Raw genomic sequence first — 19,617 nt, forward strand, 5'->3', positions numbered from 1 at the left:
TCCCTCAGTACGTACTCTCTGTAAACTTACTTTCATAACTCATTACTAGTGTCCATCACATTACGCAACAGGATTAGTGTAATAGCCTTTACCTTGCGGACACTGACCATGGGAAATTGATCTAACAATTAGCGACACCTGTCACTTGAACCTCAGGTACCTTTATTGTACGTACATGTACATGTATTTAACTGTGATATGTTGTATTGTAAATCAGTTAGGTTCTAGATTCTGTACGGAACACATCGGGTATATTTTGGACAGTTAAAAGTTATCTCCTATTAAATTTCAAAGTTAAATGTTATCAACTCTTACGTCATCATTTCAACAAGACAGAAAATGTGCAGAAAAACCCTACATGTATGTTATACCCTTCACCTAGGTCAATTCAATATTCGACAAAGCAGGACCTTTTTTATTTTATTCTAAGTGTATCCCAACAAAGACAACAAAACCGAATCGAATGTCAAACGTGTAAGAAAACTCAACATCATTTTTTTTTTAAACAGTTAATTGTAGAAATATAACAAACTTGAATTAAAGATACTGACTTAGCTAAAATGTTTGGGTAATATAAAAATGACCCAACAAAATGCTTGAGTAACACGCCCCTGCACTGAAATTAATTTTCGTCGACCAACCGGAAATAAGGACCGCCTTACGTGTTCGAATTTAATCATTCACAACGATATGGAAGCGCTTTGGTAACCCTGATTTTTGTTGACTTTGTAAGGACATTTAATTTCGACTTTCGCGATACTGTGCGTTTTCTTGATACTCATAGAAAATAGTGTCTACCGTGTCGTAGAGAAGTGAATGCAAGTAAAGGAAAAGAAAAGGACCAAATAAACTAAGTCCATGGCATCATAGAAGGTAAGTAATCGCAATGCAATATACGAAAACCCGTGGGTTTTTTAATGTCTAAGAAATGGTCGTCTTTTACACTTCACAGATTGACACGCGCTTCATGCTGCCATGCATAGTTATGAGAGGTAGGCTATAATCGGTGCCACTGACCGCGTTCTGTTAAAAAGGCCCGTTACAAGTTGCTGAACTGGCCAATTTTTCAGTCATCTTAAAATTAATGACAGGAATTCTGAAAAATGTCTTTCTCTGCATGTTTATTCACACTGCATGGTCACCAACAAAATTGCTGTAAAATTGAATTTGAAACTACTTTTCTACGTGTTCTTTACATTATATGTATTTTTTAAATGTAAGTTGATCAGCTTTGTTTGTGTTTTCATGTGATGATTCGACTAAAAAGCGTGTAAAGAGATCAAAATTTAGGCAAATCACTAGAAACCGTTTGAATATTTCTTTACTATTCAGATTAATCTGAAACCAAACAAAGCGGGATACACTTGTTTTGCTCCATCAAAAGGATATCAGTATATATGGATAGATACATAAATATTAAATAATGATAAATTAATTTATTTGATGACGATTGTTGCCTAATCATATTGAAAAAATATATATGTAAATATATAAATCTGCATATCATTAAATGATATGTGTGTTATCTCCACACATGTGACACTTCATTTACAGTGGAACATTTTTAATAGAATGTTCCGATTTTAATCACAATCGTGATAACTACTTTCGAGTCTCGGAAACGAAAACTCTTTTCAGTTCCGTGGAGTTGAAGGCATTATTTTAAATACTTTGTGAAAGACATCGGTCTATTCTATAGACTCTGATGTCTTTTAACCCACCTTACCCCTTTTGACGCTAAGTTCTGTTATACATATCACATAGTCCATATATATCATCTATTCGTTATCTCTTTTATTATTTTAACCCCCTTTTTATTTTAATTATCTACACATACAATTCGAATGCTTTTAAAATGAACTTTTTATCTGATTTTATCCTCGCTACTTACATGTTTGTTTGAAAAATAGAATAAATAAATAAATCACAATGGCCCTAAATGACCACAGCCGTCGATGGGCCGTTAAACCCAAACAGTATGTTATCTCCCCATGCAGTATAATTTATTCTTTACTAACATCAGAGACGTATAATACAGAGATTGGCAACTTGCTCTTGGCCTTACCATTGGTCACTGGTATCGAGAGTTACGCTTCACCTGCGCCATATTGGATATGCGGTTCGCTGCATTCAACTCAAATCATAATTATGCCATGAGAAAACATCGCAAATCAACGTAACATTAAAACCGTACGTAGCTACAAAATGTAGCTGAGATTTCCATGCGGTTTGGGAGTGCTACATTGAATGTAAACTTGAATGATTAAGTTTAGAAAACCCCAAACATCGAAAGATTGCACATCGTGGCTGTGTTTACATATCGGTAATTATTCTGGCTTCAGGATAACACTATCTCCGTTTTTGTTCTTTAGACAATTTCAAAAAAGTTTTCAGAAATTAATTATATGATAATATTTCTAACCAGGAAATTTAAATGAGGTTGTTACAATACTTGCAAAGTTTCATAATTCAGCTGTGAAAAGACAGGTTTTTCTGAGAAATCAAGTTAAAATGGCGGCTCTGATTTTGAGGGTTATTTCTATCATGACAAATTTTGAACACTATCTCCGGGTTTTTTCTTTAGACAATTTCAAAAAAGTTTTCAGAAATTAGTTATATGATAATATTTCTAACCAGGAAATTAAAATGAGGTTGTTACAATACCTGCAAAGTTTGATAATTGAGTTCTGAAAATACACATTAAAAAAACCATGTGAAAATGGCGGCTGTGATGTGCGAGAGTTAATTCCTTTCATGACACCGACACTCCTTTCTCGTTCATCTTTTTATTTCAAAAACGTATTCAGATATAACATTATATTTCTAACCAGCTTCTTTATATGATCCATATATCTAGGATAAGTGACATGTTGACACGAACTAACGAATACACGATCGAACTCTCACACAGGTAACTCACTGACCAGACTATCGTCACCAGGTCGATAAGCTGTCAAAACAAACACTCGTAGATCATGCGTGATTTTGCGAGATCAGCGAGAGTTGCCAATCTCTGTATTTATAAACGTCTCTGCTAAAATGCTGCTTAATATGCAACAATCCAATCTGATATAAAACCAGATCTTTGATTCCATGCACTTCCCGATACTCTAAACGTTGACTGGGAGTGGAATCAAAGATCTGGTTTTAATCAGATTGGCAACAATCTGAATCAGAAAAGTAATTCGATCTATTACTTAACGAACGCTTGTGTCATTAATGAATAATGGATTTACCCAGTATATTTCTGTTACTTATCCAATACAAAATAACAGACTGGAGACATTGTTAATTACCAAACACGGAGTAACAGGTCGTGACAGATCTCAGTCGACTTATGACACTGACGTAATATTGATGAATGTGATTGTCTTCGTCACTATTAAAGTGATATTGTTCAGCAATCAAGTGCATTCTGAACTGGATTGCAGATAAATCGAATATAGCGGCGTGTAAGCGTGTAATGAATCTTGTCCGTAATCCTGCACATAAATTATATGTAAATCAATACATGGTTTAGAGTTTGTGTGCTTCATTTCATTCGTTGTACTGCTCATTGTTACAAATATATTTACCATCGTATGGCATTGCCACTTTATAACCCTACCACATTCAGTTGGCATTCATATAGTCTATGAATGTCATGGACCGATTGTTGACGTCATCATTATTATGACGTCATAATTATTAGGTTGGATACCACTGACCCTCCCTGGGCGATGGCTGTTCTATTCATTGAACAAGGATAAACGATACACACATGATTTTTACTAAATAGTAAATGTAATTGAGTTTTCTATGAGATGAACAGATTCCAAAAATGGTAAATATAAGTATTGAACTGCTTTCAGTTGGCATTCATAGGAAAAATGAATTCCAACTGGACAAAGGCAAATCCAACATGAAGCGCTAGCGCGCTTCATTGAATGCCTATGTCCAGTTGGCATTAATGTTACCTATGAATGCCAACTGAAAGCAGTTCAATGCATAAATATACATTGCAGTCGTAGATTGTGATAGTTCATTGTATCCTTATGGTTTTACACGTAGATTGGTTCAATGTTCACCAATTAAAGGGAGGTTAAAAGTTGTATGGTTAATTTGCAGAGATCATCCTGGAGGCGGCCATGGGGCCATTGACCCCTCTAAAATGAAATTGACCCCTGCATGTTTCTATTTTCTTTTACTTTTATATAGAATGGACCCTCTTAATTTTGATATTGTCTAAAAATTGCTGAAATGGCCCACTGCTCTCAAATTCCAGGACCTTCCCTGAATTTGTGATATAATTTCCCAGTTGTGATCTTGAGACCAAAAAAAATATCACAATTGTTCCGACAATGTGACTATTCTGTGTCATTTATACAAAAATAATTGGCACCTACAAATTGCGAAACTAATCGATACGAAGATAGCCAAATTGTAACAGAACGAAACGATGATAAAAAAAATGAAGGTCAATTCACCGCGACATCCGTACTTTAAGTTCCAAAGACATCTGAATGTCATATTTGGTTTGTTTGTGTTTTACGGTCATTTAAGGACGTGTCATGTTTTGGTGGTAAAGGCTTCTTACCCGGAACCCAGTGGATGAGGGCTGTTTCGAGAAACGTATACGTACTTGTAACCGTTCTTGTCATCAGAAGTCTAGACGTAATGTCAAGTAAACCATGGTTTGATAACGAATGTAAACGTTTACGTAGAATATATAGAAACGCTTTAAGATCTTTTAATATATGTAGAACTGTTAGCAATAGAGTAAACTTAGTTCGTGAAAAGAAGAAATACAAGACCTACGAGGCGAGGGTGAAGAGCTTATTTTCGGAATGAAGGGCGATATGTTAGATTTTTTGAGAAAAAATGATCCAAAAGTTTTTTTATAGTAGTTTTTCTACACGTAAGACTTTGTGATTCCGGAAATCTGGTTTTAAATGATTTTTACCAATATTTTAAAGATATTGCCAACAATTCAGTTGACTTTTCTCCCGTCAATGTTGAGCAAGTTGAAGTTGATAACGAATGTATTTACACTGAGCTTGATGACGATTTCAGTCTTGATGAATTATTAGTTTCAATGAAAGGGTCATCCAAAGGTAAATCCGCCGGTCTAGACAATGTCATTAATGAATATTTTATTGAGTATATAGATGTTTTTGCACCAGTTTTCCAGTAGTTGTTTAATACCATATATAACAGGTAGGATACTTTCCTAAAGCTTGGTCAGAAGGAGTTGTTATACCTCTGCATAAAAAGGTTGATAAAAACGGCGTAAATACTTATAGGGGAATCACGTTAGTAAGTCATATGGCCAAGTTCTTTACCTCACTCTTGAATAAACGAATGTTAAAGTGGAGCGAAAGCGAGAATGTAATTACAGATGCTCAGTTTGATTTTAAGCCCGGGAGTGGTACCAGAGATGCAATTTTTGTACTTAATACCTTGAAATAATTCTTATGTATCCTGTATTTTTAGAATTAAGAGTATCGTATATCAAGCCATATTATCGTATTCGTCCTTCTTTGTTTAAATTAATAGAGCTATTGTCTAGCAATAATTTTAAACTTATTAGAAATTTGCGTAAGTACTTGATTCAAGCAACTGTTAAGAGAAGTCGTATGTTATGAAATATAAGCTGTATCAAAGTCTTGCTATAAACCTTTTGTTACTGTATAATGCGATTGAGATCCATGTCTTTTACTTCACAATGAGTTATAATCTCATTTCATTATATAATATATAGTACTCGTTCTACCTTCATGTTGAGGTTGTATGATTGACTTTGAAGTTTTGTCATTTCCTAGAAATTCGGTTAGATTAAGGCTTTATTTGCGTTATTTCATAAACAACTAAATTATGCTTCATGAGAGTCCGCTAAGTTACCTTAGGAAAACCTTAAAGTTTTCCCCAACTTATGACTAGTTCATGAATTTGTAATTATCATATATGGAACTGAATCTATAGTATTGAATATGTTCTCCGCCATTGTACAAGATATTTGTAACGTATTCATCTATATGTATATTTCTGTACGCCTATATGCAATATGCATTAGGTAATACATTGAACTGAGGGCTATATATAGTGATAAAGTAGGTCAGACGCCTTAACCACTGATTCACCGCGGTCCGTTACGGTTAGAGATATAACAACCCATATATCTCCAACTATATATAACTATATATAATCAGAAAAACATTTCAAAGTCATTGTGATGGTTAAATATATATATATGAAAAGAGTTTCTTCGACTTCCCTAGCGCTTTCTCCTCCTTAGAGGTTCATCAGGGGAACTGTTTATTCATGTTGACAGGACAACAACACAACACAACACAAAAAGTATAACGATATATAGATATTTATCTTCTTTTATAGACGATACAAAAAGAGACGGTATTACAAAACATCTGTCTTGTTTCTTCAGATTTGTAAACGAAGAGTCCTTGTCACCACTCTACATTTTATTCTTAATGAATCAATATTGTCAAGTAAATGATTGATGTGTACTGTCCATTTACCATAAAAAATGTTTGGAACAACAACTTTTTATCAAAAGATAATGCACATGTATTTGGGGTGTTACGCCAAGAGTGTATAGCACGATATATATATATTGATTTAAAATTGCTGAAAAAGCCCACTGCTCTCAAATCCTAAGAGTTTCCCTGTCGTGGGTTTTAATGTGACGTCACGTGCGTTTCAGAGATACAGAATGGAACAGTGTTTACCACACCCGAATCAACCTTTAGTCTCTTAAAGCTTATGACACGGCCTTAAGTAGTTTGAATTAAGCTAATGTAAGACCGTGTAGCTATACACAGAGACAAGGTCATATCGATTTATTACAGAGACATCGAAAGGACAGTCTGGTATCAATACAATACTGATCTCAACAAGTCATTTTCTGTAACACGATTTTAAATAACTGGATTATGACAGAAATGTCCCACCATTTATTTACCCTAGCCTGAATTGAATACTACGTTTAAAATTCGCATTTCGTAAATTGACGTTCTCTTTCGTTTCGTCCATTTCGTTTCGTTCTATTTCGCTTCGTTCCGTTTTTCTCCTCTAAAATGGTAGTTTCTATACTCCCGCTTAACGCTCACCAATTTGGGAGTGGGACGACTGAACCAGCCCGTTGTCAGTATCATGTGACCGGGTGGGGTGTCCTGCTGGGTGTCTTCGGCTGTATGTTTCAGTGATCATGAGGTAGCACTATAAAGTCGGCACCAGTAATAGTTCGGCGCTCATAGGCGGATGGTGAAGCTGTTTAAAGGACGTGTTCCACGCTCCCGTATACGTGCTGTATGTAACTGACAGCCTATCCGCATCTAAGGAGCTGACCGACCTTAGGGCGTGATCTGGACGGGCAAGGTCATTTCGAATCACCGCGAGGGCCCGGTAAGCTGGAGACTTACCCCCTCAAGACGCCAGAACACGGGCTCCTCCCGTGAAAAGGAGTCGATAAACCCATCAACCAACCAACCAACCTAGTTCGGCGCTATTACAAGGAGACAAATACGAACATATCGCAGCCTCCCAAAACACACACACACACACGCATACACTACACGCATGTATCTTGCACACAGGGGAGACCGTTCTTAATGACCATAGCTGTTGAACATGATAGGCCATGGTGCTCGTCTTTATAATTATTGAGACGTGATAAACAGCTAACAGGGTATCTGAATACACAGGCTTCTTATAATCAAAATATTCACCAGAAAATAATCAAACACATATGTGTGTGTATTAAAATATGAATATTTTCTACATTTCAACAAAATATATTGATTCGGAGTTGTTTTTTATCGATGTTGTTCTAACCCTTGCATTATGGGTCATTAAACAAATGGCTGCTAATATTAACATACTATATTCGATAATCAATAACATGTACGTATGGCTCGAGTTAATACATACGGGTCTCCTTTGCCATACGTCCGTGTATACATACATTTATACAAAATTCTTGTAGTTAGTTGTTTATAAGAATTAACAGTATAGACGATATAACTCGTGGATAATTTTGGCGATCAATGACTAAAGCACAATGATCCAGACCGACGTTTAAAGGTGTGCCCTTGTAATACCACGGGATCAGATAAGTCCAAGTCCGTGGTAGTACCGAGGATCACTGTTTCTTGCCGTAGCCGAACACGATTTCTTTGTCTAACTTACGAATTGGATATGTTTGACTGGTGTCGACAGTAGCTTTATTGTTGAGTTAAAAAGACTCCAAGTCTTCTTTCTTTTATACTGACGTGGCGTCACATGGTTTGTCCCGCATGAGTAGCCTGTATTGTACGTACCCGTAGTACTAAGATTAGACTGTGATACGGAGAGAAAGTTATACTGGAAAATGATCCCCATTGATCTAAAAATTCAGTCGCAATATGAACATTATTTTTCACGGATGGTTTACAAACTGGAGAATATCAGATGCCAAAGGCGTGAATCTGAGATGGAGAGAAAGGACCTCGCGAGCAGATTTATTGATCCATGTACAGGTAAATATTGGGGATAAAATTGACGTAATGGGCAAAGTAAGTTTATTAATAGCATGAATAGTTAATAACACATTAGGTCACAATCTCTGATATCTAGTTGTACGGGGACAGTGGACGAGATCCCTGGAATTATTGACCCACCGCACGCGCTCAGTGCGCTAGAAGACGCACATATATATATACCAGCGTCCGACTGCCGTGTGATGTATTAGTCAGACAATCAGATTTATTGACGTAGATGTGAAGTTGACGGATGTGACAGCTGTAGGGTTGACACACACACACACACGTAAACGTGTATACATGGACCCGAGGACATCTTTCACATGAATACCCATTGTACTCGCTTACAATACGTGTGCTGGATGTGTATACACGCTCCTGGTCAAGATCGGGATATTTACACTGTGATTTAAGCACACTGTAAGTATGTAACCCTATACACGGTAGTGTTCATTATGCAATCTTTCTATTCCTGAGACAGTCAGATATCACGGTATTCACCTGATGTAGTTTTATCTTAAAAATTATGTAAATTATCATAATAAGATTGGTATTGGTCTTTTGTGATATGAAAATACGATCCGTGATAAGTTAGCTGTTGACATAAAACTGTATGATGCGTAACAAATTTGACAACTTATAATGAACCCATATTGTGTATTCAGCTTAGAGCTACGTTTTTTCATACGTTTGTTATCTTTATGCAATCTTCAGTATTCGTGTTATACCATTTGCACAATAAAAACAACAGACAGTCAAATTTTAGTAATTACATATATCCTGTAGCTATTGCGAAATTCGGCTAGTTAACCCAACCCCTACCAGGTAAAACACTCCCTCCTACTTCCGTCCCTAACAATGTATTGTTGTAACCCCCCCCCACACACACACACACACTCCTACTTCCGTCCCTAAACTGTATTTGTATTGCTGTAACCCCACCCTCAAAAGCTTAAGGGTGATGTCTACGTGTGACTGACAAAGATTTGTAACGAGAGTCGTATGCCCGACACGATCTAGTAGCCAGCTGGTATGTCGGACTTTTTAAAACAGGTATGTCGACGTAGCTAGGGTTACAACTGAATTGTTACAGTATACAGCAAAGACAAGGACATTCCCAGTCCTAGGCGTGCAATAAAAACAAAGGGTCGCACACAAACTAATGGATATTTGCGAAATGTGGAAAATTGGCTTTTGTTAGGAAAGACTATATATAGCCATGATCCCATCTCACTTCGTACATAATGTCAAAGTACATTATAATGCCAACGAGAGGCCCCAGCTCAGTGAAATATGTATGATATCCAAAGCACATCATTCTCATTGACGTATAACCTTTTCTTTCCAATATCAATTAACCTCAACTGTCTATACCGTGTATCTCATAATGCCTCACTTAACAGNATTCATATATATATTATTACGAGAAATTATACCATCTTATATTCATATTATAAGGTCAAATCCTTAGGACCTTTTTTTATCTAAGTAATTAAGATCTATACTAGAGGACCCCATTGGAAATAAGCTGCCACCCAGCTTTCATGGGATATCCTAGGTTAAAGCTTAGTCAAACAGATACATTGTAATTATAGTGCTCCAAAATTTGTGATATTAACTTTGATGTGATAAGCTAAATACTGTGATAAATCTGTGATTATTATGCAATTGAAATCTGTGATCTTATGTGATATTTGTACCTGTATCTTGCTTTTACCGAATACATATTATTATTATTATTATTATCTGCCTGTACCGTGTATCCCATCATGCCTCACTTAACATCATCCCTCTATGCCGTATATTCTAAAATGTCTAAATACTTTCCCATCTGCCTGTACCGTGTATCCCATCATGCCTCACTTTCCATCATCCCTCTGTGCCGTATATTCTAGCATGTCTAAATAATTTCCCATCTGCCTGTACCGTGTATCTCACCATGCCTCACTTTCCATCATTCCTCTGTGCCGTATATTCTAGCATGTATAGATAATTTCCCATCTGCCTGCACCGTGTATCTCACCATGCCTCACTTAACATCATCCCTCTGTGTCGTATATTCTAGCATGTCTAAATAATTTCCCATCTGTCTGTACCGTGTATCTCACCATGCCTCACTTTCCATCATCCCTCTGTGCCGTATATTCTAGCATTTTTATATAATTTCCCATCTGCCTGTACCGTGTATCTCCCCATGCCTCACTTTCCATCATCCCTCTGTGCCGTATATTCTAGCATTTTTATATAATTTCCCATCTGCCTGTACCGTGTATCTCACCATGCCTCACTTAACATCATCCCTCTGTACCGTGTATCTCATCATGCCTCACTCAACATCATCCCTCTGTGTCGTATATTCTAGCATGTCTAAATACTTTCCCATCTGTCTGTACCGTGTATCCCATCATGCTTCACTTTCCATCATCCCTCTGTGCCGTATATTCTAAAATGTCTAAATAATTCCCCACCTGTCTGTACCGTGTATCTCATCATGTCTCACTTTCCATCATCCCTCTGTGCCGTATATTCAAAAATGTCTAAATAATTTCCCATCTGTCTGTACCGTGTATCTCATCATGCCTCACTTTCCATCATCCCTCTGTGCCGTATATTCTAAAATGTCTAAATAATTTCCCATCCCTCTGTACCGTGTATCCCATCATGCCTCACTTTCCATCATCCCTCTGTGTCGTATATTCTAGCATGTCTAAATAATTCCCCATCCCTCTGTACCGTGTATCTCATCATGCCTCACTCAACATCATCCCTCTGTGTCGTATATTCTAAAATGTCTAAATAATTTCCCATCTGCCTGTACCGTGTATCTCACCATGCCTCACTTAACATCATCCCTCTTTGCCGTATATCCCATAATGCTGTTTCAATTGTTACCTCGATACCTAGTATGGCAGATTTTAGCTTCGGACTAGAGGGAATTTCCCTTTAGCTCAGTGGCAATGCGTCCGACTAGGAATCTCAGGGGCGTTTCTAGGATATTTGAAAGAGGGGTCGTAGAATCTTTGTTTTGCCGAGCGGAGCGAGGCGAAAAAATGTTTTGACCTTTTTTTTGCTAAAAAACATAAAAAAATATTTTGAAATGCACTAATGTAACGGTTCCTGACTTGGAGCATGTATATTTTATAGTAAAAGTGTCAGGGTGTTTAAGTGTTTAATTAATGAATATGATAAATTGCCATATTCAATACAATATTAGCAGATTAAGATATAAAAAAAGGGGGGGGGGGGCGTACGCCCAAAACGCCCTCACCTTGACCCGCCCCTGAATCTAGGGATCTTGGGTTCGATCCCCGGTGGAAACACACTCTTCTCTGTCCTGTTACAAATGGTGTCTGTGACCCTTCCTGCGGTGATAGGTAGTTGTAACCTGGGTTATGGTGTTCGAGTGCGAACACATTTGAAAAGCGGGAAGGAGTGTTGCAGTTTTAACTTTACACAATTGTTCAGTCGTCTTTTAGCTTCGAGCCAGATGGAATTTCCCTTTAGCTTAGGGAAGAGCGTCCGACTATCCGAGAATCACACTATTCTCTTTCCTGTTACACTTATATCCCATAATGCCACATGTTACCACATCCCCTATAATTTGTATCCCATATCATGCCGGATATAACTTGATTCCCTGTGTGCATCCTATTATGCTTCACTTTATATCATCCCTCTGTACAATGTATCCCATCATGCGTAGCATTACAACCATCCCTCTACACAGCTTATCCCTTAATGCCTTACACGTTGCCTCATCCCAGACACACTGTACAGTGTATCCAAACATGCGTAGCATTACAACCATCCCTCTAGACAGCGTATCCCTTAATGCCTTACGTTTCCTTATCCCAGACACACTGTACTACAACCATCCCTCTAAACAGCGTATCCCTTAATGCCTTACGTTTCCTCATCCCAGACACACTGTACTGCAACCATCCCCCTAGACAGCGTATCCCTTAAAGCCTTACGTTTCGTCATCCCAGACACACTGTACTGCAACCATCCCCCTAGACAGTGTATCCCTTAATGCCTTTCGTTTCCTCATCCCAGACACACTGTCCTGCAACCAGCCCCCTAGACAGCGTATCCCTTAATGCCTTACGTTTCCTTATCCCAGACCCACTGTACTACAACCCTCCCTCTAAACAGCGTATCCCTTAATGCCATACGTTTCCTCATCCCAGACACACTGTCCTGCAACCAGCCCCCTAGACAGCGTATCCCTTAAAGCCTTACGTTTCGTCATCCCAGACACACTGTACTACCACCATCCCTCTAAACAGCGTATCCCTTAATGCCTTACGTTTCCTTATCCCAGACACACTGTACTACCACCATCCCTCTAAACAGCGTATCCCTTAATGCCTTACGCTTCCTCATCCCAGACACACTGTACTGCAACCATCCCCCTAGACAGTGTAACTCATAATGCCTTTCGTTTCCTCATCCCAGACACAGTGTACTACAACCATCTCCCTAGACAGCGTATCCATTAATGCATTACGTTTCCTCACCCCAGACACACTGTACTACAACTACAACTCCCAGACACACTGTACTACACCCATCCCCCTAGACAGCGTATCGCTTAATGGCTTACGTTTCCTCATCCCAGACTCACTGTACTACAACCATCCCCCTAGGCAGCGTATCCCTTAATGCCTTACGTTTCCTTATCCCAGACCCACTGTACTACAACCCTCCCTCTAAACAGCGTATCCCTTAATGCCTTACGTTTCCTCATACCAGACACACTGTACTACAACTACAACTCCCAGACACACTGTACTACACCCATCCCCCTAGACAGCGTATCCATTAATGCATTACGTTTCCTCACCCCAGACACACTGTACTACAACCATCCCCCTAGACAGCGTATCCCTGAATGCCTTACGTTACCTCATCCCAGACACACTGTACAGTGTATCCCAACATGCGTGGCATTACAACCATCCCCCTAGACAGCGTATCCCTTAATGCCTTACATTTCCTCATCCCAGACTCTCCGTACAATATATCCCAGCGTGCATCGCTTTAAAACCATCCCTCTGTACAGTGTATCCCATCATGCCTCACGTTACCTCATCCTAGACTGTATCTCGTATCCTAACATGCATCGCGATACCTTACCCTTACATCAAATGATGACTTTCATTTTATTACCGATATCTTTCTCTGTCACTCTCTCTCTACTGTATCACACTGATTTTTATATAGCAAATTGCATATAGGCCTAGATACACAGCTTAGTAGACCAAAAGTAATTAACGTGCGTGCCCCTGACAATATCAGCGGTCTAAAGACTTCCTTACTGACTGACTTCATTGGTGAGCGACTCCGTGTATTACATATTTCCCTGTACGTGTTTGCATTTGAACAGATTAGGATCAAAACTTTGAATAAGATCATTGTTACTATAAATAGAATGTGTGTGTCATCGCTGTACAGAGTTTATGTTCTACTTTATCGTCTAGAAACTTCAGATAGGTGTTGACTAACCTAAACCGTACATGGCTTTGTGTTTCTACATACATGTACCTTCTATAGGGTCAAAAACAGTATCAACGTTACAGTCGTTACGACAGCCAGGCTTCTGATGTCGCCACTCGGCAGACTTCATTTCATACCCAATTGTCATTAAACTTCATATCTGTGTTCACAAATATCACTTCCTGTATGACTTATTTTATTTAACTTCCGGTTATTAAAGAACAATTGATCAGTTTAATCACTGTTTAACGCCACTTTCCATCTTCTAATAATTTGATCAAAGTACAAGGGGGAAACCTCGTAATTTTGCATGTAATGAACTCTACTGTAATGTTTGAAATATAGAAAGTTTTAACTCGGTGAATCGTTGGTTTTTAAAATCAAATGTCATTTAATGATGTAACTCCATGTATGTTGTGTATGTGTGCATGTGTGTATGTATGTATGTGTGTTGGAGGCAGGGTATGATGGTTGATGTATCTTACTAAGACAAGCACTTATAGATCCATTTCAGGTGAATAGTCCATATGGTCCTATACAGAATATCGTTTTATGTGAATTGGTTCAATATCTCGAACTTGTCTATAATTTGCGTATTAGAGCTTATGTGTACATGTGTCAAAGTATGTCACAGTGATACGCTTGTTACATGGAAAAGGACTGATCTTCTCGCTGAAGCTTGTACGCACGTGTAAAATATGTCTGGCCCTGTGTGGAGCCGTGTTTGTTTATGTGTATGTTTGTTTGGTGTTTAACTTCCTTGTAACTCCTAAAGTCACATGAGGACGGGTGTCTAGGGAGAAGGTTCGGTTTTATAGGGTTTAACGTCCTATCAACAGCTTAGGTCATTGAAAGACGTGGAACAGTAAGGCAGTTTGAGAAGATGAAGACAGATCCCAGGTGTTCCAATGTGGTCACCGCTCCACATTAGGCGCCACTTAGGGTAACATGCAGTGGGGTACAGGAGGCCTTTTCTATCCCCAACCTACGGCCGTGAGAGTACGATCTCCTCTGACTGGACGCTAATTACATGTTTTACAGTTGCTGGCGTATCTTTTTATTAAAGGCATACCAAGGCGATGTCCCGACAAGCGACTCGTGTAACTTGCATATGGTGTTTTATGGTCACGAGTATGTTTTCAGTTTGACCTATACCACACAGACCGTACAATACGTATACCCTGGCATGGCAGGGTCTTTTAAATGTTTCCCCTTTGTCGTGCTCAATTATTCATGCTTTTTGACGGGCTTTAAAAAAAAAACACTTGAGTAGCAAAAAGAGATTTGGCCTGTGAGAAACTGTTGAACATGCTATAATAAAAGAGTGGAATTGATATTAGTTGAAATGTTATTTGTTCGCATTCTACATGAAGACATGGAAAGGTACGTTAATACAATATTTATACAGGCGTTAACATCTACAATAATAGGGTATCACATGCATTCATTCTCGCACATTGTGACTCGTATATTGTATTTTGGGTCCTTCAAACCTTTCATTTCTCTCACTTCATGTCCTATGCTACATTATAATCCCTCTGTGTCTCTGAATATCAGGTTACAATTTGTATATCTCAACAGCATTATTCCATGCATCGATTATACTGTTTATTACTTTTAAAGCTGCAATTGTGTATTGTGTGTGTGTATGTATATACATATTTGATAAATATGCAAGACAACACACTTGTGCTTTTCTAACGAATCAGAAAGCACGAGTTTAATGCGCGGACGAATATATTCACGAGTGCGCGGAGCGCACGAGTGAATATTTACGTCCGCGCAATAAATGAGTGCTTTCCGATTCGTTAGAAAAACACAAGTGTGGTCTTGCTTTTATCACATACCTTCCGTATTTGGTAGAGATCTATACAAATATCTTATAAACTTTGATATTTTTTGCAAGTACCGGGAACTTTTCAGTTCGCCATTGCAAGAGGATTCCCGTAAAAAGTAGTTACGGCTGGTAGGTAAATACAACATTCCGTATTGCACATGTGCAATACAGGACGTTGTATTTCATGGTCTGAAAATTGCCTTTATTACTATAACAAGACTCAACAGGTATGTGATAAATACAGTATACAACTGTTTATGTTTGAGCATCCGTTTGACCATCGTGTGCCATTTACGTCTTATTTTAAACGTTCTAAGCAAAGTGCACAGAGAGAAACCTGTAGACGACATTGAAGCACACTACCATGTACTCCTTTGTACAAACACATCGGTGTTCGGTCATTCATCGAAAAGTAATAACAATAAATAATACAAGTGACACGTGGATTCGAAAGAGGCTACGTCGTATTAACGAATACATTCGTCAGGGAAGTTGTAAAACATTCACTTTGAACCGAGTTTACTAGAAATGTTTAGTACTGCTAAAATCGGTAAAAAGAAATTAAAAGTAGACATCTCGAATAAAAAGTGTCCATTGTGCAATTTCTTTTATTGAATGGCGCCAGATTTCGTCTGCTAGTTGCGTGCTGACTAAAATGTTTTTGAAATGTTCCGAAATTGACGGAAAACTCATATCTGAAATGCCATTTACATATTCTTAATGTACTGATTTTGGGTTTAGCTGCCCCATGTACTTAAAAGTCTATACCCCCGTACCGACAAGAGAAATACAAATTATATTTCTTTCCTCCTGGAGGTACATCCATTCCAGAGTGCTGTCAATCTTCATTCTTATACCTTCATTTGTTGTGCATTCTCGTTTCGTTCATGAAATCGTTTTAAATAATATCACTTTTTTCATTTGTATTTTCAGGATGACTGAAGCTTAACTGGATTCGAGCGGAAGTCATCGACCGGAAATACATATAATTCAACAGGAAGTAGATGTTACTATGTGAATAAGTCTGTTGCGTCGTATCTATGAAGTCTATATATAATGTAAAATACAACAGAGTCTGCATACATGATAAGTATGGTGTTTAACGACGAACATTTGAGAAAAAATCGCAGTCGTAACAAAGTTACCACGGAACAACGCCGGAAGTAGCTACGGTGAAGAGAGGCCAGTTTTGATGAGGGCTTTAACGCGATACAAGTATGCTCACATCCGAGTGTTTCGTCCGATGCGGAGAACGAGACGGACGTTCTGTGTTGTATCCTGTACAGTATTGTTGTTCGGGTTGTGTACGTTGCTATTGGAAATATTCAACACATCCGATCGATATCGGACGTTATCCATGGTTCCCTACAGCGGTAACCTAAGTGAGTTGAAAGAACACCATCTGGTCTCCTCGGTGACAAGAGCCCAAACACTTGTTCGAGAACCCGTGTTAATAGCAATAAATGAGAAACCAGTCCAACATAAGCATTATAATCATTCTAGAGTTGTTCAAACGTCACCTGGACACCACAATTCAAAACATTCGCCGTCAAATTTAACTCATAATCTCAGCATAGTGTCCAATATATCACAGAAATTAATTAATGGGACAGTCGTGAGCGCTACAAATAGCGGAAAGATCGTAACTCCGGTTAACATGACGTCATCAGATAGTAAACCACGTAATACATCAGTAGTTTCTAAAGGAAACGTGGAAAATCAAGGAATCAAAGCGAAACGAAAATCTATATATTTATCGTATAAAGTGAATTTCGTGTATCCTCTTGATATCAATATTGCGGCGCTAGTGAACGATACGATTCAGGGACTGGAATATACAAAACACAAACCCATCAATCCACATAATTTCTGGTACCTCCATAAACCGTATAACTGTGCATTCAAGCTTAAACCAAATGCGACAAAGAACGTGCTAGTGCTGGTGAAATCTTTCGTCGGCAATGTGGCACAAAGAATGGCGCTACGAACGTTATGGCAGGCCACCAACGATTCCAATATGAGGCGTGTGTTCATGTTGGGATACAACCGGTCCCACCAGCTTGTCGTGGACAACGAAAGCAGGAAATACCGCGACATCATCCAGGAAAACTTTGTGGACAATTACATGAATAATACATACAAGACAATCATGGCATTTAATTGGGCAACCAAGTATTGTCGTCGCGCGCATGCTATTCTTTTCCTTGACGACGACTATCTTGTAAACATGACTGTCATGGCGGCGCACGTTAGGACATCGTACAGGAACCAAAGCTCAGGACTTTACGCGGGAACGCTTGCCAAACATGCGCCCCCTTACCGAGACAAAAATGAACGATGGTACCTCAACTTTAAGCAATATCCGTACGACGAATTTCCGCCCTATGTTGGCGGTGGTGCTTACATTGTTTCTTTTGATGTAGCCAAAAGGTTTAAATTTGCTTTTCCGTATGTGCAATATATGGGAATTGACGACGTATATTTAGGCATTGTGGCTCGTAAATTGGGTATAGAAGCCAGTAACGACCCTTATCTCGACGGTCATAGTAAGGTTACCATAGCGAAGGAGTGCTCCCATAATGCAACAGAACTTCTCAAAAGAGTTTGTCCACTAGGGATAATAAAAAAGAAAAGAGGTCGGACCTACAGACGTGTCAGACATAAACCCGTTAACGCCTCCATTTTTGTTTTGTGCTTCTGTATAGCTATTAGCGCTATCGTACTGTTGACATGTTGTGTAGCTGAATAATTAAAAAAAAACATTAAATCAGATTTATTGAAAAGTTTGTTCCATTATGTGGGGGTTTTGTTTGTTTTTCAAAACAGATCTTTTGTCATATTTCATTCGTCATATATAACAAGTACACTAGGAATAGGACCTGGCAACAAGATTGCAAATCTTATATAAAGCCGTCTCCCTGACGTGTCTATTTGTAGAAGTGATGTAAAAGTATTTATACGTAAGTAGTACCGGCGTCTTTTTACCTATAATGTAACATTTATAGAAACGAGTACATCAACATTGACCGTGTTTTAAAACAGTCTGCAGCCGCCCATCCTCGATATCCAGAGGTTACACTCACTTTCGCTCTCTGCACCCCTGGAATATATCATAGAAAAACTGAAGGCTCAGTGTGTACCACTTCGTTGACGAGACAAGAAGACTAGTTCGATCCTTTGGTGTACATCAAAAGAATCTCGCAGTCGCGTAATGGTAAAAATTGACAGGCTTTGAAGTCTGGTGTGCAAAGGACAGGTATCAGCCTAGGGATTGGTCAGTTTTATTTACCGGAGACCAATCAAACAGCTGTCTTTGTGCCTTCAATTTTGCTGACATAGTCCAGGGGTGTAGAGAGCGAAAGTGAGCGTAACCCCTACATATCGAGGATGGGTCCAGATATTATTGTGGTGGAATTAATTTCGATATGTGTTTCGCATAGTTATATAAAGATAAATGTATCATATGTAATATCAAGGCAAATAGGTTGGAGTGTTCCGCCTTTACAATCTCCTATCCCAACTTTTAACTTGTTTACCAATCCTTTTGAATAATTGGATCAATAAGATATGTTTAAACTAAAAGGTGTTTCGATAAAAAAAAAACCACACATGATAACAGACCAATTAGCGGACTCGTCTATTTGCCATGCTGTTTAGTGGAAAGATATTAGTTTTATCGTTAATGGGAAAAGCAGATGTTAAAACCTGGCCGCTGTATATATCATTATTTGCTTCGTCTAACAGCAGTGTCTCTGCTAACGAAAC

The 19,617-nt window shown here is 38.5% G+C and overlaps 1 protein-coding gene across 4 annotated transcripts; it reads left to right on the forward strand.

Annotated features, from left to right (window-relative positions):
* The first annotated feature begins 703 nt into the window (after positions 1 to 703).
* LOC110451533 (beta-1,3-galactosyltransferase 2-like) lies at positions 704 to 18,663 on the forward strand. Of its 4 annotated transcripts, none has more exons than XM_021499805.1 (2): positions 704 to 873; positions 16,786 to 18,663. In XM_021499805.1, exon 2 carries the CDS (start codon positions 17,045 to 17,047, stop codon positions 18,599 to 18,601), a length of 1,557 nt encoding a protein of 518 aa, XP_021355480.1. In that variant the 5' UTR covers positions 704 to 873; positions 16,786 to 17,044; the 3' UTR covers positions 18,602 to 18,663. The 4 variants fall into 4 exon arrangements, with proteins under 4 accessions (XP_021355480.1, XP_021355403.1, XP_021355553.1 ...); XM_021499728.1 differs by lacking the exon at positions 704 to 873 and adding an exon at positions 7,981 to 8,513; XM_021499878.1 differs by lacking the exon at positions 704 to 873 and adding an exon at positions 8,613 to 8,940.
* The last annotated feature ends 954 nt before the right edge of the window (positions 18,664 to 19,617 follow it).

The sequence above is a fragment of the Mizuhopecten yessoensis genome, unplaced genomic scaffold (genome assembly GCF_002113885.1).
Source record: "Mizuhopecten yessoensis strain PY_sf001 unplaced genomic scaffold, ASM211388v2 scaffold81, whole genome shotgun sequence".
In the NCBI taxonomy this organism is placed as follows: Eukaryota; Metazoa; Mollusca; class Bivalvia; order Pectinida; family Pectinidae; genus Mizuhopecten; species Mizuhopecten yessoensis.

Bases quoted from the DNA above. Each gene is read 5' to 3' on its own strand.
- LOC110451533 (XM_021499805.1), top strand. From the start codon at position 17,045: ATGAGGGCTTTAACGCGATACAAGTATGCTCACATCCGAGTGTTTCGT.